Source organism: Dryobates pubescens, chromosome 21 (genome assembly GCF_014839835.1).
Source record: "Dryobates pubescens isolate bDryPub1 chromosome 21, bDryPub1.pri, whole genome shotgun sequence".
Lineage (NCBI taxonomy): Eukaryota > Metazoa > Chordata > Aves > Piciformes > Picidae > Dryobates > Dryobates pubescens.
Window position 1 is genome coordinate 4,922,743 of NC_071632.1, and position 24,834 is coordinate 4,947,576.

Here is a 24,834-nt window from a genome sequence, read left to right on the forward strand (position 1 = left end):
ACTCGAAGTGAAGAGAAAGTTCTTCACTGAGCGAGTCATTCGTCATTGGAATGTGCTGCCCAGGGAGGTGGTGGAGTCACCGTCCCTGGAGGTGTTCAAGGGGAGATTGGACGTGGCACTTGGTGCCATGGTCTAGTCGTGAGGCCTGTAGAGACAGGTTGGACTTGATGATCCTTGGGGTCTCTTCCAACCTTAGTTATACTGTGAGACTGTGAAATGTTTCCCTTGTCAGGAAAGCTGAACCAAGGCCTAATGCCGGGCTGGCACTCAAAAATGGGTTCCCACTATGACTTCGGTGTCACAACAGATTACTGACAGGCAACCCATGGGCAGTACCCTAAGCTGTGGCCTGCAGATGCCAAAGGTTTCACTCAGCCTGTTGTTGGTTTTCTTTCTTAGATTTGTGCAGGTGGAAAAAATCCCTCTGTAGTCTTAGGTACCGTAATGCATTTAATTTCCAGTACAGCTCTTCTTTCACAAAATGAAGAGCCAAACCCCAAACAAAACAAACCTGTTGTTGTGTTTTAACTCTGTTGCCACTGAGGGGGGTATATTGAAGAGAGAGAGCAATATAGAGCATTCATCTCTCTGACACAAATCTCCGGTGTGTGAGAACCTAAGATTATCCCAAATAGTTTCACATAGAAAACAGAGCACTTCTAAATTGAGGTAATAGTAACTGAATACAAGTTCTACCTCTTCTGGATACAGCAAAAGCTTTGGGGCTTTTTCTGCTCACAGAATCATTTGGGTGGGAAAAGATCATTAAGATCATCCAGTCCAACCATTCTTTAACTCTAGCAAGGCTGGTGCTAAACCATATCCCTCAGCACCATATATCTGTCTCTGAAACACCTCCAGGGATGGTGACTCCACCACTGCCCTGGGCAGACCATTCCAGTGTTTGAGAACCTTTTCAGTGAACGAATGTTTCCTAATGTACAGCCTAAACCTCCCTTGGTGCAACTTGTATACATTTCCTCTAGTTCCCTCCTACCTTCAAAGCCTTGCACTTATGACCACTATTTAAGGATATGGGCATGCTGGAACAGGTCCAGAGAAGGGCCACAATGATAATCAGAGGGCTGGAGCTGCTCTGCTGTAAGGATGGACTTAAGAGAGTTGGGGCTGTAGAGTGTGGAGAGGAGAAGGCTCTGATGAGACCTCATTGTGGCCTTCCAGTATGTGAAAGAGGCTATAAGAAAGCTGGGGAGGGACTTTTTAGGAGAAAAAAAAATAGAGCAAAACTAGAAGTGAGTAGATTCAGATTGGATGTTAGGAAAGACTTCTTCACTATGAGGGTGGTGAGACACTGGAAGAGGTTGCCCAGGGAGTTGGTGAAAGCCTCATCCCTGGAGATTTTTAAGGCCAAGCTGGATGTGGCTGTGAGCAACCTGCTGTAGTGTGAGGTGTCCCTGGCCATGGCAGGGGGGTTGGAACTGGCTGATCCTGGAGGTCCCTTCCAACCGTAACAATTCTGTGACGATCCTATTTTAGGTGTGAAAGGCAGGAATTTTGCTCAGAGCACGTATGTTGTCACCTTGCAACCTCCCATGGTACACATCTGTGGGATCAGGTGACACTTTTTTCTTCCTGGATGGAGTTTCCTAAGCCTAAGAGAGGAAACTGTGCTTAGTGGCACAAGTGCAGTGATTTCTCTTGGGTGTGTAGCCCTACAGCGGCACGCGGTGACGTGTGATGAGGTGAATTACACCTCGTAGGAATTAAAAGTGGCAAGGGTTGTTTTACACCTGACAAATGTATTGGTGCTTTGATTGGATGCAGATTCTCTTTGTAGCATATTTCTGAATTAAATGCAAATTATTTAAGTATATGTTACAACTTCCTTCAGTGCGATGTGAAGTTACTCGGTGTAAGTGTGCAGCAGGCAATTGCAGGTTTGTGGCTGATCAGGCAAGCCTAATTCTGTCCTGCTGTGAATCTAACCTGTGCACTGACTGTGGCATGTTGTCTAATTGGCCTGTCATACACACAAGGGGGTAAAAATAAGCTTTCACAAGTAATTGTAAACCTTTTGACTTGCACCTCAGTCATTTCATCTTAACGTGCTAGTATCTGTGTGCTTTCTTAGAGATTCAATGCTAAGAGAGAAAACTAAAAGCAGAAATTTCTCCACACTGAGTCATCATAAGAGGATGAGCCTTTAGGGAGGCAAACCAGACTGCTGCCATTTGAGGTAAATTCACAGCTATCCAGAAAAGATGAGGTCCAGTGTCACAGTCTGAGCACTATGTGCCTGCCATGGGACAGGTTTTTTATCATTCCTCAGCTGGTGCTTCCAAAGATGAAGAAGAGCCTCTGTCTCCTCAGACCTGGTTTTCTCTCTTTCCCTGACACCTCCATGAAGGCTGCTCTGGCAGCTCCTGAATATTCCCTCTTATTTTGCTTTTGTAAGAATAGTCAGAGTCTCTACTCCTAGATTCCCTTACTCAAGATAAACATACTGACATGAATTCCCATTGTAGAGTGAACATGAATCAAAGTAGTATCAATCTTTACATAAAATACAAGTGATTATGTAGAGCAGTCAACTGCTTTTAAAAATACTGAAATGGCAAAGTGAACTTTAGTGGTAAATGCACAAAACATTTCCTGGGTGTGATTATTCTGATGGCCTGACAAGGCAAATCATAGGATTGTCAGGGTTGGAAGGGACCTCAAGGATCATCCAGTTCTAACCCCCCTGCCATGGGCAGGGACACCTCACACTAGATCAGGTTGCTCACAGCCACATCCAGCCTGGCCTTCAAAACCTCCAGGGATGAGGCTTCCACCACTTCCCTGGGCAACCTCTTTCAGTGTCTCACCACCCCCATGGGGAAGAACATCTTCCTAACATCCAATCTGAATCTACCCACTTCTAGTTTTGCTCTATTTTTTTCTCCTAAGAAGTCCCTCCCCAGCTTTCTTGTAGCCCCCTTCAGATACTGGAAGGCCACAATAAGGTCCCCTCAGAGCCTTCTCCTCTCCAGACTGAACAGCCCCAACTCTTTCAGCCTGTGCTCATAGCAGAGGAGCTTCAGCCCTCTGCTCATCCTCGTGGCCCTTCTCTGGACACATTCCAGCACCTCCAGATCCTTCCTGTAATAGGGGCTCCAGAACTGGACACAGTGCTCCAGGTGGGGTCTCAGCAGAGTGGAGTAGAAGGGGAGAATCACCTCCTGCTGGCTACGCTTCTCTTGATGAATAATAACAGATTTAAGAGGTAAAACAAGAAGATACTTCTAGAGATTAGTCAAACTTCTGGTTATGATATTCTCTCTCAGTCTGAAATTATGTAACAGAGCCAGGATTAAAAATGCCTTGGGTGAAAAAGCTGAACACAGACAGAGTGGGTTTCAAAAAAAAAATGTGTCTGTAATTAGATGCATAATTCTTATGCATAATTTACATGCAATTATGCATGAAAATGAGATATGCAGAGGCATAAATGGCTATCTAAACACCTCACACACAATCACTGTAATTTTGCACAGAAATTAAACAGGCAGTTCCAAATAACGTTTGGAAAATGAAGCCCATAAGGAGTCCAATGGCCTTTGTGAGGAGGAAAAAGCTGAGTTGTTCCTGAGCAGAAATTGCATTAAATCCTCAGGCAGAGGAAGGAAGAGTAAGCAGCCCAGAAGTGAGTAAGAATACAATTTAATATCAGCAGTTTCTGTTCAGTTGTGGTAGAAGGAGCAAAACCAAACCTATTTTACCCTTCTTAGGAAGTGTCAGTCTCACCAGCGTAAATCCAGAGTGAACAGGAGCTGCACCTCTGCTCATCCCTTACCTCTCCCTTCCATGGGAAGGTGCTTAGGTTAGGGGTTTGGAGGCAGTCTCAGGGATCTTTGGCAGCACTTTGAACACTGATAGCTGCCTTCTCCAGTAGGCTAGACCTTCTCTTCAGGAGGAAATGCTTCCCTCCTGAGGAAACCTTCCTTGTCTTAGCAATGAGGCTTGGTTGGGGACCAGAGCTATTATTCACAGATTCATAGAATGGTTTGATTGGAAGGGAGCTTAAAGATCATCCAATGCCACCCCCCTGTCATGAGCAGGGACACCTTCCACTAGCCCAGGTTGCTCAAGGCCTCATCCAGCCTGGCCTTTAACACTTCCATGGATGGAGCATCCACAACCTGTTCCAGTGTCTCACCACTCTCACTGCAAAGAATTTTTTTCCTAATATAAAGGGTCTGGGGGACAGGACTGGGGAAGAGCAGCTAAGGGAAATGGGGTTGCTCAATCCAGAGAAAAGGAGGCTGAGGGGAGGCATTCTCACTCTCTACAGCTCCCTGCAAGGAGGTTGGAGCCAGTTGAGGGTTGGTCTCTTCTCTCTAGTAACAAGTGATAGGATGGGAGGAAATGGCCTCCAGCTGCACCAGGGGAGGTTTAGGTTGGGAATTAAAAGAAACTTCTCTGAAAGTGATCTCAAACCTTGGAATAGGCTCCCCAGGGAGGTGATTGAATCCCCATCCCTAGAGATGTTTCAAAGAGGCAGAGCTGTGGTGTATTTTATTTAAAGACTAATCTTATTTTCATTCATGGTCACCACACAATGGGAATTAATGTCAGTGTGTTTACCCTGAGTAAGGGAATCTAGGAGAAGAGACAACTCTGACCTACAGTGTGGGCCTTCTTTGTGCTACAATAAGAATAGTGAGATCAACAAACTATTCATATGATAGAATTAGAGAATGCTTGGACTCTGTGATCTTAAAGGGCTTTTCTGTGATGCTGTGATGCCAAGGTAAATGCCTAGCCCTGTTAGGTCAGGCACTCTAATGATGCTAACCATGTGTTTGTAAGTCATGACATTTGAATTCTTAGAATCATAGAATCAATAAGGTTGGAAAAGTCCTCAGAGATCAAGTTCAACCTATCACCCAACACCTCATGACCAGCTAAACCATGGCTCCAAGTGCCACATCCAATCCCTTTTGAATGCCTCCAGGGACAGAGACTCCACCACCTCACTGGGCAGCACATTCCAATGGCCAATCTCTCTTGCTGGGAAGAACTTTCTCCTCACCTCAAGCCTAAACTTCCCCTGGTGCAGCTTGAGACTGTGTCCTCTTCTGTTGCTGGTTGCCTGGGAGAAGAGACCAACCCCCACCTGGCTGCAACTTCCCTTCAGGTAGTTGTAGAGAGCAATGAGGTCTCCCCTGAGCCTCCTCTTCTCCAGGCTAAACAACCCCAGCTCCCTCAGCCTCTCCTCACAGGGCTGTGCTCCAGACCTCTCCCCAGCCTCATTGCCCTTCTCTGGACACATTCAAGAGACTCAATGTCCTTCTTAAATTGAGGGGCCCAGAACTGGACACAGGACTCAAGGTGTGGCCTAACTAGTGCTGAGCACAGGGGCACAATGACTTCCCTACTCAAAGTTAGAAGAGTTCTGAAGCTTCTACATCTATCTTGTGTGGGGTTTCTTGTTTCCTTGTTTGTGATTCAGGTAGCCAGCTTCCACTTTTCAGGGCAGTGTGGTGATTTTGCAAATGCAACATCTTTCTCTATCCCTTTGTCATGCTTGTTGTTCATTTTCTTTCCACCACTAGGGAAGTTGATGGCTTTTGAATCATTGCACAACATGGAGGCAAAAAGCTGTGGATTTATATAATTTGCTTCTTTTCCACATCAAAAAGTGTGTCTGAAGCAGAGTATGTTCTGGAGGCAGGAAGAGAGGCTGGTGCTGGCCTACATTAGGCAAAGATAGTGCTGCTAAAAGCTTCTACCTCTGACTTTCCTTTGGATAAAAAAAACTACACTGTGCAATCTCTGCTCAAAAATGGAAGGGAACAAAGACCTCTGTAGTTAGATCTTAATGCTGGAGTATTTCAGCACCTTGAAAACTTAGACATATTCATTGTTTCAGCTGCCTTCTGAGGTCAGGCACTTCTGTCTCTTTGGCAGCTGGGGCATTATTTCTGTGTTCTCTGGAGTGCTGTGGGGTAGGACTCAACTGAGCTATGGATTCCCCATTCTTCCATCATATCCTCTTGTGTATGCTAGAATCAAGTGATAGGATGAGAAGAAATGGCCTGGAGTTGTGCCAGGGGAGGTTTAGGTTGGAGTTTAGGAACAATTTTTTCACTGCAAGAGTGGTCAGGCATTGGAACAGGCTGTCCAGGGAGGTGGTGGAGTCATGGTCTCTGGAGGTGTTCAAGAAATATGGATTTGGCCCTTCAGGACATGGTGTAATGGCCATGGTGGTCCTAGGCCAGTGGCTGGACTCAATGACCTGGTAGGCCTTTTCCAGCCAGAACAATTCTGTGCTTCTCTGTTTCTGTTCATCTCTATTACCGGAACACAGCATAGCTTTCAGGTGTTCATGCCTCTCAGAGGTTTTAGTTACCTTCAGCCCTCGTCACCTGCTGTTGTCAGCGCTCACATGAATTCTTTTCTGCCTTGTGATCCATTGTGCCACTTGATTAACCCTCCCGAAGCCCTGCCTTGGAATGAATTCGCGCAGAAGCAGAATGCGGGGCTGGAATAAATATGTATGATCTGCTAAATCAGTGGTTCTCAACCTTTTTGAAGTTGAGTGGCACTTGAGAAAATTGGCTGTGCTCTGTACCTCGCTGAGGTCAGCTCTGAACACACATGGAGCTGTCACCTTGCTCCTTTGTTAAGTACTTGTGCACTCGCTGCCTTTATGGAAATGACAGTAAATCTGCTTATAATGTGCTCAGCAACGTCATCCAGGTCTGTGGAAGCTCCTGGAAGCGGTCTGTCAGGGACTGGATGTTCACTGGGAATTCCTGTGGGAAAATCCCTGGTTTCTTTGGTGTGGTGTGGGAATTGTTGAGTCCCATACTTAGTGCAGAAGCATTCGATAGCACAGATTCATAGAATAGAATAGAATAGAATAGAATAGAATAGAATAGAATAGAATAGAATAGAATAGAATAGAATGGAATGGAATGGAATAGAATAGAATAGAATAGAATAGAATAGAATAGAATAGAATAGACCAGGTTGGAAGAGACCTTCAAGACCGTCATGTCCAACCTATCAACCAATCCAGCACCACCTAATCAATTAAACCATGGCACCAATCACCCTGTCAAGTCTCCTCCTGAACACCTCTAATGATGGTGACTCTACCACCTCCCTGGGCAGCCCATTCCAATGGGCAATCACTCTCTCTGTATAGAACTTCTTCCTAACCTCCAGCCTAAACCTCCCCTGGTGCAGCCTGAGACTGTGTCCTCTTGTTCTGGTGCTGGCTGCCTGGGAGAAGAGACCAGCCCCCACCTGGCTACGACCTCCCTTCAGGTAGTTGTAGAAAGCAATGAGGTCTCCCCTGAGCCTCCTTTTCTCCAGGCTAAGCAACCCCAGCTCCCTCAGCCTCTCCTCACAGGGCTGTGTTCCAAACCCCTCACCAACTTTGTCGCCCTTCTCTAGACACGCTCCAGCAAGTCAACCTCCTTCCTTGAGAACTGGACACAGTACTCAAGGTGTGGCCTAACCAGTGCAGTGTACAGGGGCAGAATGACCTCCCTGCTCCTGCTGGCCACACTGTTCCTGATGCAGGCCAGGATGCCATTGGCCCTCTTGGCTGCCTGGGCACACTGCAGGTTCATGTTCAGCCTACCATCGACCAGCACCTCCAGGTCCCTCTCTGCCTGACTGCTCTCCAGCCACTCTGACCCCAGCCTGTAGCACTGCATGGGGCTGTTGTGGCCAATGTGCAGAACCTGGCACTTGGATGTGTTCAATCTCATGCTGCTGAATTCTGCCCATCTGTTCAGCCCAGGTTGAAAGAGAACTCCAAGATCCATCCAAGGTCCAACTATCACCCAACCCTATCTAAACATCTGTGAGATGCAGGATGGATCTGTCCCATAAATCCTGGAATTTCTGTGTAATCATCTGTCCAGGGAAAACTGTTTGACTTTGGTTTGGTTTCTTGGTTTTTGGTTGGTTTGGGTTTTTGTCGTTGTTTTTGTTTGTTTGTTTGTTTTCTCGGGTAAGGTTCCTGTGTGTAATGCTGTTAATCTGCTAGCTTACAGCCATGCCTTATGTGCATGGCTGTGTGCACACCTTGAGTGCTGTGGCCAGTTCTGGGCCCCTCAGTTTAAGAGAGATGTTGAGATGCTGGAAGGTGTCCAGAGAAAGGCAACAAAGCTGGGGAGGGATTTGGAGCACAGCCCTGTGAGGAGAGGCTGAGGGAGCTGGGGTTGCTTAGCCTCAGAGGAGACCTTCTTGCTCTCTACAGCTACCTGAAGGGAGGTTGCAGCCAGGTGGGGGTTGGCCTCTTCTCCCAGACAACCAGCACCAGAACAAGAGGACAGAGTCTCAAGCTGCACCAGGGGAAATTTAGGCTGGACGGTAGGAAGAAGTTCTTTCCAGAAAGAGAGATTGGCCACTGGAATGTGCTGCCCAGGGAGGAGATGGAGTCACCATCACTGGAATTGTTTAAAAAGAGACTGGATGAGGCACTTGGTGCCATGGTTCAGTTGATTAGATGGTGTTGGGTGATAGGTTGGACTGGATAATCTCAAAGGTTCTTTTCCAACCTGGTTAATTCTGTGATTCTGTATGGTGAGTCTCTCCCACACTTGGCCAGCAGGCATGTCGTATCCTTGCTGCACGTGCTATGGATGGGATATTTTCTGGTAAAGCTGTGAAACACGTGCTGTGGAGCTGATCCTCACATGTGGCATCAACATGTTCAGCATTCCTTCATATCCAGCAGCCTGGAGAAAGCTACAGCTCTCCTGCAGCTGGAAATCTGGATCAAATATTAACAGTATTAACCAGAGAACCTAGAAATTCAGTGGCTTTACCTAAGTGAAAAAACAGACAAGCAAACAGGAAATCCAGCTCCTTCGAGGCAGTCTGAGGAGCACGGTGCAGGACATCTGAAACATGGGCTTCATTCCTGAACAAAGACTGAGGTGTTTGCATTTTCATGATCCTGGTGCTCCAGGACGGTCAAGTAGCCAACACCAAAGTGGCCTTGTACCTTTATGCTGCACCCAAGCTTATCCAGGGTGGAGCTTCACTCTGAATTGCTGCCCTTTCCCTGGTTTCCCAAACTGAGGACTAATGCCTGCCTTCCTTACAGCATGCTCCAGCACTGCCTGGGAGCTGCCACTGCCTTGTAGCTGAGGCAGAGATGAGGCAAAAAAACCCCTGTTAGCCTCTGCTGATCCATCCCAGCTTGACTCAGGACAACCTGCATTCCCCCCTGTGAAGTCTGTCCTGGAGATACTTGCACTAAGATGAGTTCACAGGAAAAGCTGCATCGTGTTAACCATGTAATGGGATTAAGTATAATGAGGGGAGACCTACTCACTCTCTACAACTCCCTTAGAGGAGGCTGGGGTGAGATGAGTGTTGGTCTCTTCTCCCTAGTAACAAGTGATAGGATGAGAGGAAATGGCCTCAAGTTGCCCCAGGGGAAGTTTAGGTTGGCATTAGAAGAAACTTTTTCCCTGAAAGGGTTCTCAACCACTGGAACAGGCTCCTAGAGAGGTGGCTGCATCCCCATCCCTGGAGGTGTTTCCAGGAGGAAGAGATGTGGTGCTGAGGGGCATGGTTTGGCACCAGCCTTGGTAAAATTAGAGGATGGTTAGACTCAATAATCTTGAAGGTCTTTCCCAACCAAAGCAGTTCTGTGATTGTAAATGCTGGCATTCCACTTTCCACCCTGTTTAAGAGGGTAACTATTAGCATTCCTGAAGTTTGTTTGTGTTTTTCAGTGCCTTCACAGCCTTTGATAGCATAACTGTCTCTTGTATTTATTGTGTTTATGTTGCAGCCAGGAAAGTTCCCCAAAAGGTAGATTAGATTTTGGGAAGGTGCTGTTACAGTAAAAGATTTTAGCTTCCCTATTTCTCTTATTCATGTGTTGGCAGACATAGAAAAATGTGCACTCTTCTGTTGTTGAGGGAGTGCTCAGGTGTATTTGGATAGAGGTAGGAGAGTTTGTTATGCTCGAGGAGGCTCTGGGGAGACCTAACAGCAACCTTCCAGTACCTGAAGGGAGCCTACATGAAGGATGGAGAGAGACTGTTTGCAAAGGCTTGTGAGGATGGGACGAGGGGCAATGACTTCAAACTAGAAAAGAGCAGATTTAGATTGGATGTTGGGAACAGGTTCTTTACCATGAGGGTGGTGGAGCACTAGAACAGGTTGCCCAGGGAGGTGGTTGAGGCCCCTTCCCTGGAGATATTTAAAGTGAGGCTCAACAGGGCTCTGGGCAGCCTGATCTAGTTGAGGATGGCCCTGCTGACTGCCAGGAGGGTTGGACTCGATGATCCTCAAGGTCTCTTCCAACCTTAGTGATACTGTAATACTGTGATACTGTGACTGGATGACCTTTGGAGGGCCCTTCCAACCCAGACCATTCTATGATTCTATGACACAGATAAAATGCACTAAAAGGAAGTCTGAAAAGCAGTTGCAAGGAAAATTCAGATTGATTGCCATCTGCACTTTTCCATTGCTAACAATATTGCCAACTTTTGTTTAACAAACAGATGAGCCCAATGTATAATTACTAGGAGCAGATAGTAATTTGGACATATGCTTCAAATCATTTGATCCAATTTCACATACAAACCCAGAAGGAAGAGAAGTCATTTTTTATAATGTGATGGTTTATAATGACATTAGGAGAAAAAAAAAACCATGCCAGTGAAACGAGCATGAGATGAAACAGACAAATAAGTTCCTGTTGCTTAGCAGAAAGCAAAGTTCTGGCAAGGACTGCAGCAAAAATCTTCTTTCCTTAGTAGTGCTTCATCAACTGGTTGGTTTTTTTTTCTTGGCTGTTCTCTAACCTAAATCTATGAATGAGCCTTTTAAAACATCCCAACACTCTCCCCCAGCTGTATTTGCAAACAGGTTGTTTAGCACAGCTGCCTCAGAACCTGACTGCTCCAGTGGTTGTCCCAGCACTGCTGAGGGACAGCATCTAGGAGCAGAGGGAATATTCAAACTGAATCTGCTGCTGCTCCCCAGTTCAAGAGAGACAGAGACCTGCTGGAGAGAATCCAGAGGAGAGCCATGAGGATGATTAGGGGACTCGAGCACCTCCCCTCTGAAGAGAGACTGAGAGCCCTGGGGCTGTTTAGTCTTGAGAATAGAAGGCTGAGAGGGGATCTGATCAATGTCTATCATTGAGGGGGCCAAGTGGAGGGGGCCAAGCTCTTTTGGGTGGTGCACAGTAATAAGACAAGGAACAATGGATACAAACTTGAACACTGAAGGTTTCACCTCAACATGAGGAGAAAGTTCTTTACAGTGAGGGTGATGGAGCACTGGTACAGGCTACCCAGAGAGGTTGTGGAGACTTTCAAAACCTGCTTGGATGCATTCCTGTGCAGACTGCTCTATTGGACTCGATGATCTCTGGAGGTCCCTTCCAACCTCTAATGTTCTGTGATTCTGTGATGCTGTGCTAGACTGGTTGATGTAGAACCACGCCATAGCCAGCCCTGAACTCATGGTGTTGGGTTGATGGTTGGACTTGATCATCTTAGAGGTCTTTTCCAACAGAAACAGTTCTGTGATTCTATGTCTGTTGAACTCCTGCTGTCTAAATCAACTTGTCTAAGGTCAGCTTAATTTCTGCTTGGCACTGAACTGCCCCATGTGCACCCACTCTGTAAGAATGGTGGAAACTTGGTGTGTTTATGCCACCTGGGTACCTGATCACCAATATTTATGGAGACTGCACAAAAACCAACAGTGTGGTATTCCCTGTACTATACAATCCTCATTAAAAGCAGAATCCTAGAATCATAGAATTTTTTGGTTGGAAAAACCCTCTAAAACCATTGAGTCCAACCATCCCCCCAACACCACCATGGCTACTAAACCATGTCCCGAAGTGCCATGGCCACACATCTCTTGAACACTTCCAGGGATGGTGACTCCACCACCTCCCCTGTTCCAATGCCTGACCACTCTTTGAAGAAATAAACTAATTGCCAATCTAAACCTCCCCTGGTACAAATTCAGGCCATTTCCTCTCATTCTATCACCTGATAATAGGGGAAAGAGACCAACCCCCACCTCACTACAGCCTCCTTTCAGGAAGCTGTAGAGAGCAATGAGGTGTCCCCTCAGCTTCCTCTGCTCCAGACTAAACAATCCCAGTTTCCTCAGCCAAGTTGTGCTGGAATGGTTATGGTGAGAGATGACAGGAGTCTGCAGAGTGCCTGGAACTACAGGTACAGAAAGTCTGCATCTTTGAAAAGATGCAAAAGTTAATCCACTTGTTCAAAGCTCAGGAAGAATCCATGCCCTGACCAGCTAAAGAATCCAAGAGCTTGTCCAAGGTTTGTCTGCTTAGGGTCCTGTGCTTCTTGACCTTCACACATGAGTCACAGACAAATGACATAAAGACAAAGAAAATCTTGAAGTGTCATATTAACTTTGTTAGTAAACACAGCACACTCAGGAAAAATGGTCCTAAAAATAACAAAGATATTACTTTTTTTTCTCCTCCTTTTCTCTAGTGCTGTTGCTGAGGCTGAGGGGATCAGGCCATTAGTGAATGCCTTGAATGCTGAGAGAGATGGAGCTGTGGCTAACGCTGCCACAGTGCTAACAAACCTGGCCACACAAGATTCACTCCGTGTGAGCATCCAGGGCCAGGCCATCATGGGTGCTCTTACAGAGCCACTGCGCTCCACCAGCAGCCAAGTGCAAAGCAAAGCAGCCTTGGCTGTGGCTGCCTTTGCTTGTGATGCTGATGCAAGAGCTGAGGTAAAACTACTCTTCCAGGTTTTCTAGATTGCTGGCTCCTCAGGCTGGTGTTATATTTAGCTAGAGTCTGTAGTTTATGTCTTTTATAAAAGCCCTAGGCTTTCTGGATAGTTTTTGTTTTCATCATAGGCTGGCACAGATAAATTTAGAATCACAGAATCACAGAATCAACCGGGTTGGAAAAGACCTCAGAGATCAAGTCCAACCTATTACCTAATACCTAACACCTCCTGACAACTAAACCATGGCACCAAGTGCCACATCCCATCCCCTTTTGAACACCTCCAGGGATGGGGACTCCACCACCTCCCTGGGCAGCACATTCCAGTGGCCAATTACTCTTTCTGTGAAGAATTTCTTCCTAACATCCAGCCTAAACTTTCCCTGGCAGAGCTTGAGACTGTGTCCTCTCGTTCTGTTGTTGGTTGCCTGGGAGAACTTATTGGATGCCTCTCATCAGGCATCCAATAAGTTGAATTTGTTGCTGTTCATCAATGGCCAGGCTCTTGCTGTAAATAAGGATGATGCTATGTGCATTCACAAATCATCAACTTGTGTTTTCTCATGGGTCAGGGCTGTTAATTAGAACATGAATAAGGGGCATAGATAATTAATCTACCCCTTTCAGTGTCCTTAAAATATCTTTCTCTTTGACAATCCAAATGAGCAATATTTCCTCCAGCATGTGTGGGAAAGAGACCGCGGCACACAAGAGACTGGGATGTTAATAAGATTGTCACAGGTGTAATACAATACAAATTCAAATCTGTTGTAAATTAGTTGCTGGGAGGCAACAGAACACAGGAAAAGCTGTGTAACCCCCTGTGCCAGCCTTGGGTCTCAGGGTCCCTTCAGTTTCCACACCACAACCTAGTAAGTGAGAAGCATGGCGGAGCCAGAAGGGATGTGCCTTGTACCACTCTGAAGCTTACTTCAGAACTCAGCCTATGCAGAGTGCCCAGAAGCACAGCATCCCCATCAATGGCCTTTCTACCAGCCCAGCATAGCTTGTCTACAAAACCTGGGTATTTCAGAAGGTGAATTTCACAGGCTGCTCTTGCTGGGACAGCTGAAATATGTACGTGGCAATGTCTCCATTTCTCTTACAGTTAAGAACTGTAGGTGGACTGCAGCCACTTGTTGAATTGCTGCATTCTAAGAGTGAAGAAGTCAGAAGAAATGCTTGTTGGGCTGTTATGGTCTGTGCAAATGATGAACCAACTGCTGTTGAACTGTGCAGGCTGGGGTGAGTAGAAAGGGTATCAAGGGGCAAAGGGAAGATTTTGATGTGAGAACTCTATTATGTAGATCTCTACCTATGCAGACAGACTGAGAGATTTGGGGCTGTTCAGTCTGAAGAGGAGAAGGTTCCACCTGATTGTGGCCTTCCAGTGTCTACAGGAGGCTACAAGAAAGCTGGGGAGGGACTTTTGAGGGTGTCAGGGAGTGATAGGACTGGGGGGAATGGAGCAAAATTAGAAGTGGAGAGATTCAGATTGGATGTTAGGAAGAAGTTCTTCCTCATGAGGGTGGTGAGAGCCTGGCACAGGTTGCCCAGGGAGGTGGTGGAAGCCTCATGCCTGGATGTTTTTGCAGCCAGGCTGGATATGTCTGTGAGCAACCTGCTGTAGTGTGAGGTGTCCCTGCCTGTGGCAGGGGGGTTGGAACTGGCTGATCCTTGAGGTCCCTTCAAACCCTGACAATTCTGTGATTCTATATTGATAGCAAAATAGCCAAGTTAAGCTCTGCTCTTTTTTTTGGTAAGCAGAAACTGCTTTTGCACCACAGATGTTACAGATGAAATGGTATTGATCTGAAGGAACAAAAATCTGAAGGAAAAATGTAAGCCTGGAGAGAGAAGTGTCTGGAATGATAAAGTTTATTGTTTCTGTGTCTGAATTCAGTTTTATAGCAAAGACGTGCTTATATCAGTCAAGATTAGGGACTTCAATGCCCCATACATATGGAACTGAAATTAAGGTCTCAGGCTGGCTTCAATATACAGTAAATTATACTCATGGCATATAGGCTAAATTTGATTTACATACTCTGCTTAACTGCAAGTGTGCTGAAGTGTCATGTAAAAGAGACTCTATTTTATCCCTTCTTAGAGCCTCGAGTACGGTTTAGCTCATCAGAATTATCACACGGGGCTCATTATACACGGTGACTCTTTTAGTTCAAGATCTGTAATTGTCCTGCTCCCTCTGCTGGGCGTTTCTCTGATTGCTGCACAGATACTTCACATCCACTTGTAAGGAGCTTCTCGAAGCAGAGTGAGACCCTTACAAATTTAGATCAGGGGGAGACCTGGAGGGTGACATTGGCTATCAGCCCAATGTAAGACTGAATCAGGTGCACTGACGTATTTTGGCTTATTCAGTGTAAATACCAATCACAGTGTTTTACAGCTTGCTGAAGTAACCTGTTGCAGGGCTGGACTATCTTTACAATTAGAAGAGTTCTCTGAGTTCTAAATATCCCTTACATCACATGAAGCCAACCTCACAGATTCACAGAACGGTTGGTGTTGAAAGGGACCTTGAAGATGATCTAGTTCCAACCCCCCTGCCATGGGCAGGGACAAATCCCACTAGCCCAGGTTGCTCAAGGCTTCATCCAACCTGACCTTGAGCACCTCCAGGGAGGAGGCAGCCACAACCTCCCAGGGCAACCTGTTCCAGAGTCTCACCACTGTCATTGTAAAAAATTTCTTTCTAATCTCCAGACTAAATCTCCCCTCCTCAGGCTTCAACTTGCTGCCCTGCTTTCAGTGGGATTGAATAACCACCTCTGTAGAGAAATTTGAGTTCAATGTAGTGAATTTTCCCATGTCCCATCTCCCTCTCTCATTTTCCTTTTCAGGACAAAGTAAGAATGTTGAACTTCTTTCTTGTATCATTTTGTCACACATCTCTAAACACCTCTCATGTATTTATGCCATTGGGAAGTGCTGTCCCCCTGCCTGGACTTTGGTTGAGGTCAATACCACCATCAAATAAAACTCAGGAGTTATTTTCTATATCTTGCATTTAACCCTGCTCTTATTTAATCCTTTCTTTGTGACACTGTCAGAGTCGGAATCTAATTTATGTGGCCTTCCACTTTGACAGCACATTATTGATAATGATACATTAAGCATACTCTTCCAACCAGCCAGGCACTTCTTCATGCTGCTTTCATGTAGATCATATTTCCCTGACTTGCTCATGAGTAGGCAAGTAGGAATATTTGCAAAGGCTTATTAAAGTCAAAACATATCTCAAAGTCAACTCCTATCTCACATCTATTTCTGCCTATACATTAAGTCAGCTGCCCTGTCACAGAAAGGATTAGATTGGTTTGCATGGTTTATTCCTGACAAATACATAATAGCTATTTCCTATCTCTTGTTGCTTGCAAACTGATTAACAATTTGGAGTGGTGTTCTCTGGGCACTGAAATTTGGCTGACTGATCTCTACCATAAATTCACTTGTTCTAACATTATCTTTGCCCTTCTCCCCTCTCCTGGCACCTAGCCTGTCCTCCCTGAGTTTTGCAATGAGAAATAGTTCAGAGGTGGCTTTTGCCAATTCATGGAGTACTATGAGGGCAACACAGCTGGGGAAGGGTCTAGAGAGTATGTCTTATGAGGAGTAGCTGACAGAATAGGGAGTGTTTAGTCAGGAAAAGATGAGGCTGAGGGAAGACCTCATCACCTTCTGCAACTACCCCAAAGGAGGCTGGAGCAAGGTGAGGATCAGTCTCTTCTCACATGCAACAAATGACAGCATGAGAGGAAAAGACCTCAAGTTGTGCCAAGAGAGGTTCAGGTTGGGTATTAGGAAAAATTTCTCCACAGAAAGGGTTCTCAGGCATTGGAACAGGCTGCCCAGGGAGGTGGTGGAGTCACCATCCCTGGAGGTGTTCAAGAAATCTGTGGCCATGGCACTGGGGGACATGGTTTAGTAGCCATGGTGGTGTTGGGTTGATGGTTGGGCTCGGTGATCTTAGAGGGCTTCTCCCACTGCAACAATCCTATGGTTCTGTAAGTGTCCTCTGGGACAGCTAACTTTGTCTCTTTAAACTTACGCTAGCTATCTTAAGCCTCCTGCTTCTACCTCCTTGTTAATATTTCTGCCAGGCATCTGCTTGCAACCTTTTTATGAAAACTGAAGCAAAAAAAGGCAGCAGACACTTCAGTCTTTTCCGTGCCATCTGTTCTGAGTTTTCTTCCCACACTGAGTAATAGGCCTACATTTTCCTCTCTGACTTGGAGCATATGAAACATGTATTTTTGTTTCAGTCCCTGCCTCACTTTGCATGTGGGTCTTTTGGGGGATTGTCCCTTTTCTGTGTCTCCATTCTGCATGACTCCTCTTTTTTGCATTATTTTTGGGTTTTCACCTGTATTTGTCCCATTTTGGCTTCTCTTTCCTCCACAACAGGAGAAGGTGCTACTGTGTCTGTAATGTCACCTGGTTGCATAACAGAATCAGCCAGGCTGGAAAAGAACTTCGGGATCATCAAGTCCAACCTGTCACCCAACACCATCTGATCAACTAAACCATGGCACCAAGTGCCTCAGCCAGGCTCTTCTTAAACAATTCCAGAGATGGTGACTCCACCACCTCCCTGGGCAGCACATTCCAATGGCCAATCTCTCCGTGAAGAATTTCTTCCTACCATCCAGCCTAAACTTCTTCTGGTGCAGCTTGAGACTGTGTCCTCTTGTTCTGGTGCTGGTTGCCTGGGAGAAGAGACCAGCCCCCTCCTGGCTACAACCTCCCTTCAGGGAGCTGTAGGGAGCAATAAGGTCTCCCCTGAGCCTCCTCTTTTCCAGGCTAACCCCAGCTCCCTCAGCCTCTCCTTACAGGGCTGTGCTCCAAACCCCTCCCCAGCTTTGTTGCCCTTCTCTGGACACCTTCCAGCAACTCAACATCTTTCCTAAACTGAGGGGCCCAGAACTGGACACAGGACTCAAGGTGTGGCCTAAGCAGTGCTGAGCACAGGGGCAGAATGATGGTTCAGACACTTGCTGTACACATTAGCCTTTCCTTAGTCCTTTTCCCCTTTAAAATTCTTCCCTGAATTACTTGCCTTCTACCTGGCATTGCTGCAGTGGTGCTGTATGGTCTGTACTGCTCTTCCACTGTTTCCTCCCGCTGCTCCCATCTAAAAGAGAAGGTTATCATTTGCCATGCCTCAAGAATTCACTCTCTGGAATTCATCTAACATACCTTCAGAAGCCTACATTGTAAATGTCCACAGCTGAGGCTCCCTGGGTAGTTCACAGAGAGAAACAGGCAGTCTAAATGTGGAGTTCATTATGTCTATCTGTAGAGATAGAGGTGAAATTGCTTCCTTAGGATGCGAGGAATGTCTGCCTGCGTGTAGAGACACACAGATATAAACTGCAATGTGGATGTACACACACACACACACACACACACACACACACACACACAAATGTATCACTGATTTTTTCCTGTTTTCTTCATTCCTAAGCAGTTCCAAACCCACACTATACTCTGTTCTCCTGATTGAGCTTCCTGTGTCTTCTTAGCGAGCTATTCCTAAGTGTTGCAGGTTAGGAGTCATCACTATGTGGCTTTCAGCACCAGAAACAGCTGAAGAAATCACTGTCCTCCGGTGTCCCTATGTGACTATTTGTTTCTGCCTCCACACTGCAAAAATCCTCCCATCCTGGTGGTGCTGAACACAGCCACTTTTGTAGCTCATCTGTGTTTAGAAAACCTCTGTCAGCTGTGCCTCCCCCAAATACAGTAACAGTCCCAAACCACCCAGAGTACTGTGTCCACTTCTGGGGCACCCAGCTCAAGAAGGACATTGAGCTGTTGGAGCAGGTCAACAAGAGGCCATGAAGATGATCAGAGGGCTGGAGCACCTTCCCCATGGGAGAGTTGGGGCTGTTCAGTCTGGAGAAGAAAAGGCTCTGGGGCTGACCTTAGAGCAGCCTTCCAGTACCTGAAGGGGCTCCAGGAGAGCTGGGGAGGGACATTTTACAAAGGCATGGAGTGACAGGATGAGGGCAAATGGCTTCAAACTGCAAGAAGCTGGCTTTAGATTAGACATTAGGAAGAAATTCTTCCCCATGAGGGTGATAAGACATTGGAACAGGTTGCCCAGACAAGTGGGGCCTCCAAACCTGGAACTGTTCAAAGCCACATAGGGCCTTCAGCAACCTTCTCTAGTGGGAGGTGACTGCCCATGGCAGGGGGCTGGAACTAGATGATCTTTAAGGTCCCTTCCAACCTAAACCATCCTATAATTCACACTGCATGATACACAACTGGAATCTGCAAATCCCACTGCAAGTTGGCAAGAGAGAGAGAGAGAAGTTCCTTCAACTGTATCATAAAGTCCGCTCTGAACATTATTCCTTTTACTCTACTTTCTACATCCTTCTTTTTCTCAGGTTCTCTGTGGTGCCTAACATCCTTCTGATAAAAGACTGTGGCTTCCTGTCCACATTTGTTTATGTAGCAGTTTAACTGCCTTTAGGAATTGCTTTTGCTTCTGAGCACTGCAAGGCATCTTCCTCCCCAAGTAAAGAGCAGCACAGCCAGCTCCTCCACTGGCCCAGAGGGCACAAGGCTAGCACTTGGAAACCAATCTGCTAATGCTGAAAACCAACCCTTAACTGTATAATCATGATAATAATTCATTTGCATTTACTGATTAATTCACCTTTGCATTTTGTTTTGTACAGTGCTTTAGACGTCCTAGAAGAAATTAATCTGTCCAGAGGCCGCAAAAGTAACTTCAGCAAAGCTGCTCTAGAAAAGCTACTTGATAACAACCTTTCCCAAAAGTACAGCAGGATGGGATGTTTATCATCAAGTGATGTCATTGCTGATGGATTCTATGACTGTGGCAAGGTAAGCTCCTTTAAACACTCTACTCAGAAAGAGTCTTTTTTTTTTCTTGGTTTAGGAAAAGTAAGAGAACTATAGCAAAAGCCAGATCCTGGCTACATGAAGTACTTGAGTTTATTGTGCTGAGCTTTAGACTGATTTAGACTGATTATCTTGCTTACCTCATAGAGGATCATAGACCATGGAACTGGTGAGGTTGGAAGAGACCTTTGAGATCATCAAGTCCAAGCGCTCATCTAGAGCTCACAATCTCCCAACTACTGCTATGCTACTAGCACTAAACCACATCCCTCAGCACCACATCCATGTGCCTTTCAAATATCTCCAGGGATGGTGACCCTATCATCTCCCTGGGCATCCTGTTCCAATGCCTGAGAACCCTTTCTGTGAAGAGTTTATTCCTGGTATCCAACCTGAACCTCCCCTGGCACAACTTGAGCCTATTTCCTCCTGTCCTGTCACTTGTTGCATGCGAGAAGAGACTGCCCCCCACCTTGCTCCAGCCTCCTTTGAGGTAGTTGTAGAGGGTGATGAGTTCTTCCCTCAGCTTCCTCTTCTCCAGACTAAACAAGCCTAGCTCCCTCAGCTTGCCCTTGTGAGACTGCTGTTCAAGGCTTTTCACCAGCTGTGCTGCCCTTCTCTGAATGCTCCAGCACCTCCATGTCCTTCCTGTAGTGAGGGGCCCAAAACTGAACATAGTATTTGAGGCATGTCTTCACCAGTGCTATGTACAGGGGGACAATCACATCCCTGGACCTGCTGGCCAGGTTATTCCTGATCCAAGCTAGAATGCCACTGGCCTTTTGGCCACATGAGCATGCTGTTGGCTCATATTCAGCTGGCCATGAATCAATACCCCCCCAGGTCCTTCTCTGCAGAGCAGCTCTCCACCCACTCTTCCCCAGGATGATGGGCTCATGTCATTTTCATGCTATTCCCCCCTTGTGACCTTCTTCCCCATCCTATATAAGCTGTGCAGACCCAGTTCCTTCCCAGGGCCTGCCTCAGGCCTTAGTTCTCCTGGACTCTTTCCCTGCAGTACACTTAATACTAACCTGCCACCTCTGGGCTTTTTTGTTTGTTTCTTCTTCATAAAGAAGTAAAGAGTTCATATTTTCACCTTGGGCAGGACCCTTTCTGTCACAAAGCAGTGTTTCCATACAAAGACTGACTCTACTGTCCCTTGTCAGGGCCATGTCAGGTTCAACCCAAGGAGGACTGTTCAAACTGCTCAGCAGAAATCCCAGACTGGCTGAAAAGCCAGGGAAGTGCACTTGGTGGCTTTGGAAAATTCCATCCTATATTGTGAAGTACCTCATTCTACAACTGTTTGGAATGGCATAGTAACAAGAACTCCTAATTAACTTACATATACACAGTCTCTGTAAGAAACTTAACGGGGGGAAATGCAAATGGAGAAGAACATTTCCCATTTCCTACTAGTGGTGTCCCCCAGGGATCAGTGCTGGGCCCCATCCTGTTTAATATCTTCATTGATGATCTGGATGAGGGGACTGAGGCAGTCATCAGTAAATTTGCAGATGACACCAAGCTAGGGGCAGGAGTTGATCTGATAGAGGGTAAGAGAGCTCTGCAGAGGGACCTTGACCAGCTGGACAGATGGGCAGAGTCCAACAGGATGGCATTCAACAAGCCCAAGTGCTGGGAGCTGCACTTTGGCCACAACAACCCCATGCAGAGCTACAGGCTGGGGTTGGAGTGGCTGGAGAGCAGCCAGGCAGAAAGGGACCTGGGGGTACTGGTTGACAGCCATCTGAACATGAGCCAGCAGTGTGCCCAGGTGGCCGAGAAGGCCAATGGCATCCTGGCCTGCATCAGGAAGAGTGTGGCCAGCAGGAGCAGGGAGGTCATTGTGCCCTGTGCTCAGCACTGGTTAGGCCACACCTTGAGTCCTGTGTCCAGTTCTGGGCCCCTCAGTTTAGGAAAGATGTTGAGATGCTGGAAGGTGTCCAGAGAAGGGCAACAAAGCTGGGGAGGGGTCTGGAGCACAGCCCTGTGAGGAGAGGCTGAGGGAGCTGGGGTTGCTTAGCCTGGAGAAGAGGAGGCTCAGGGGAGACCTCATTGCTCTCTACAACTACCTGAAGGGAGGTTGTAGCCAGGTGGGGGCTGGTCTCTTCTCCCAGGCAACCAGCACCAGAACAAGAGGACACAGTCTCAAGCTGTGCCAGGGGAAGTTTAGGCTGGAGGTGAGGAGAAAGTTCTTCCCAGAGAGAGTTGTTAGCCATTGGAATGTGCTGCTCAGGGAGGTGGTGGAGTCACCATCCCTGGAAGTGTTCAAGAGGAGATTGGACATGGCACTTAGTACCATGGTCTGGTAGTCATGAGGTGTTGGGTGACAGGTTGGACTTGATGATCTTTGAGGTCTTTTCCAACCTTGTTGATTCTATGATTCTATGATTTTGAATAGCTTAGAAAAGTCACCTCTTAAAGGTTAGGATTTTTAAATTACACTCTAAGAACCTTTTCAACATGGTTTTTGTTTTCTCCTCTTCTCCAGCTGAACATGGCACCTTATCTTTTATGCTGATTTTCTTGTAGACAATGCCTGGAGTGAAATTTTTATCTTTGGAGGAGCTGAGCATGCAAGAGCTTTCTGACCGCCGGGCCACAATCTTCATTAATGCTAAAGCACAAGATGAGTGAGTCAGGTTTGCTCTCCTAGCATTTATGGCACCATTTCCATCCTTGCCACTGCCTTCAGTGCAAACTGCAGAGTACAGATACATACAGACACAACCTCATGCAGTGCTACAGGCTGGGGCTGGAGTGGCTGGAAAGCAGCCAGGCAGAAGGGGACCTGGGGGTACTGGTTGATAGTAGGCTGAACATGAGCCAGCAGCATGCCCAGGTGGCCAAGAAGGCCAATGGCATCCTGGCCTCTATCAGGAACAGTGTGGCCAGCAGGAGCAAGGAGGTCATTCTGCCCTGTACTCTGCACTGGTTAGGCCACACCTTGAGTCCTGTGTCCAGTTCTGGGCCCCTCAGTTTAGAAAAGATGTTGAGATGCTGGAAGGTGTCCAGAGAAGGGCAACAAAGCTGGGGAGGGGTCTGGAGCACAGCCCTGTGAGGAGAGGCTGAAGGAGCTGGGGTTGCTTAGCCTGGAGAAGAGGAGGCTTAGGGGAGACCTTATTGCTCCCTACAGCTCCCTGAAGGGAGGTTGTAGCCAGGTGGGGGTTGATCTCTTCTCCCAGGCAACCTGTGACAGAACAAGAGGACACAGTCTCAAGCTGTGGCAGGGGAGGTTTGGTCTGGATGTTAGGAAGAAATTCTTCACAGAAAGAGATTGGTCATTGGAATGTGCTGCCCAGGGAGATGGTGGAGTCACCATCACTGGAAGACCTCAAGGATCATTCAGTTCCAACCCCTCTGCCATGGGCAGTGACACCTCACACTAGATCAGGTTGCTCAGAGCCACATCCAGCCTGGCCTTAAAAACCTCCAGGGATGAGGCTTCTACCACCTCCCTGGGCAACCTGCTCCAGGGTCTCACCACCCTCATGGGGAAGAACTTCTTCCTAACATCCAGTCTGCTCCCTTCCCCCTAGTCCTGTCATTACCTGACACCCTAAAAACTCCCTCACCAGTTTTCTTGTAGGCTGCCTTAAGAGACTGGAAGGCCACAGTAAGGTCTGCTTGGAGCCTTCTCTTCTGAAAATTCCATCTAAGCACGAGGAGGAACTTCTTTGCTTTGAGGGTGGTGGAGCACTGGAGCAGGCTGCCCAGAGAGGTGGTGGATTCTCCATCTCTGGAGTCATTCACAATCTGCCTGGACGTTGTCTTAAGCAACCTGCTCTAGAGGACTCGATCTCCAGAGGTCACTTCCAACCCTCACCATTCTGTGGTCCTTCTGTGATTCCCTCTGGACTGAAAAGATTTGTTCAGTTGCTTTGCTTTTCCTTTTTAATTTAGCCATGAGGACTCATTCATTGAACACCCTTTTGAGTCCTGGTGGCAGGACAGCCAGTGTTTGATTAGTGACAACAAACCCTGTCATCTGCCATAATGATTGTGGCATCTAAGCTGAAGGGCAACATGCAACAATGAAACCCATGATTTGATGATTTTGCTTGCAGAGACAAATGCCTGGAATTTTCAGCACAACATCCCAAGAGGCAGGACAAAGCCAAGCCCTGAGCTTTCAGGCTTGATAATGAACCTGTGTCCATTTCTTCTCTGTTTAAGTTGAAGCCAGACTAACAAATCTTCTTAGGTTTGAATGCAGGAAGTTGGTATTGGGCTTGTTTAACTGGGAGTCTGTTCCTGTAAACAGTCTCACAGATCAAAGAACCCTCTGCCAATATTTTGCAAGTCCAAAACATTCTTCTCTGTCAACACATCCCATATTTGCTTTACAGTATCATTAGCTTCCCTTTTAAGCTTGTAGATGACACCATAAAGATGTCTGCAAGGATCTGTGACAAATGACATTTCCATGCTTTTTCTTGATCCCTAGAGTTGTCTTATCAGGCTTGCTTTCTTTCACTTCAATACACATCCTTGCCTTTGGTCCTTGGCAGCACTCCTACTCCTCAGTTACTTTTGTGTCCATCATCTGGTATTCCATACTTCATTTTTTTATTCCTGAACCAATATCCAATTTCTTAGTGGTTATGTTGTTTCTTCCATTTATATACCTCCTGTGAAGGTATTTACTGCCCTTTAACATCAGAACTCACAGAATCACAGAATGGTAGGGGTTGCAAGGGACCTCTGGAGAGATCAAGGCAGGTTTCCCTAGAGGAGGTCACACAAGAACCTATCCAGGAAAGTTTTGAATGTCTCCAGAGATTGAGACTCCACCACCTCTCTGGGAAGCCTGTTCCAGTGCTCTGTCACCCTTAAACTAAAGAATGTCCTCTTCTTGTGTTCAAATCTGTGCCCAGTACCCCTTGTTCTGTCACTGGAAACCACTGGAAAAAGCCTGGTCACATCCTTCAGACATCTTTCACACACCCACCCTTAAGCATTGATGAGATACCCCCTCAGTCTTCTCTCCAGACTGAAAAGGCCCAATTCTCTTAGTCTTTCCTCATAAGAGAGATGCTCCAGTGCCCTCAGCATCTTTATAGCCCTTTTCTGTACCTGCTCCAGCAAGTCCCTGTCCTTCTTGAACCAGGGAGCCTGCAACTGGAGACAGTATTCCAGAAGTGACCTCACCAGGACAGAGTAGAAGAGGAGGAAAACCTCCCTTGACCCACTGGCCACAT

At 46.7% G+C, this 24,834-nt stretch overlaps 1 protein-coding gene across 1 annotated transcript in view; it reads left to right on the forward strand.

Annotated features, from left to right (window-relative positions):
- The window catches only part of ARMC3 (armadillo repeat containing 3), a 65,513-nt gene that overhangs the window by 25,128 nt on the left and 15,551 nt on the right, over positions 1 to 24,834 (forward strand). Inside the window, exons 10-13 of the mRNA XM_054171162.1 lie at positions 12,477 to 12,726; positions 13,836 to 13,972; positions 19,441 to 19,609; positions 22,166 to 22,266. Of these exons, the coding sequence (XP_054027137.1) occupies positions 12,477 to 12,726; positions 13,836 to 13,972; positions 19,441 to 19,609; positions 22,166 to 22,266 (657 nt within the window). The remainder of the gene's footprint in view (positions 1 to 12,476; positions 12,727 to 13,835; positions 13,973 to 19,440; positions 19,610 to 22,165; positions 22,267 to 24,834) is intronic.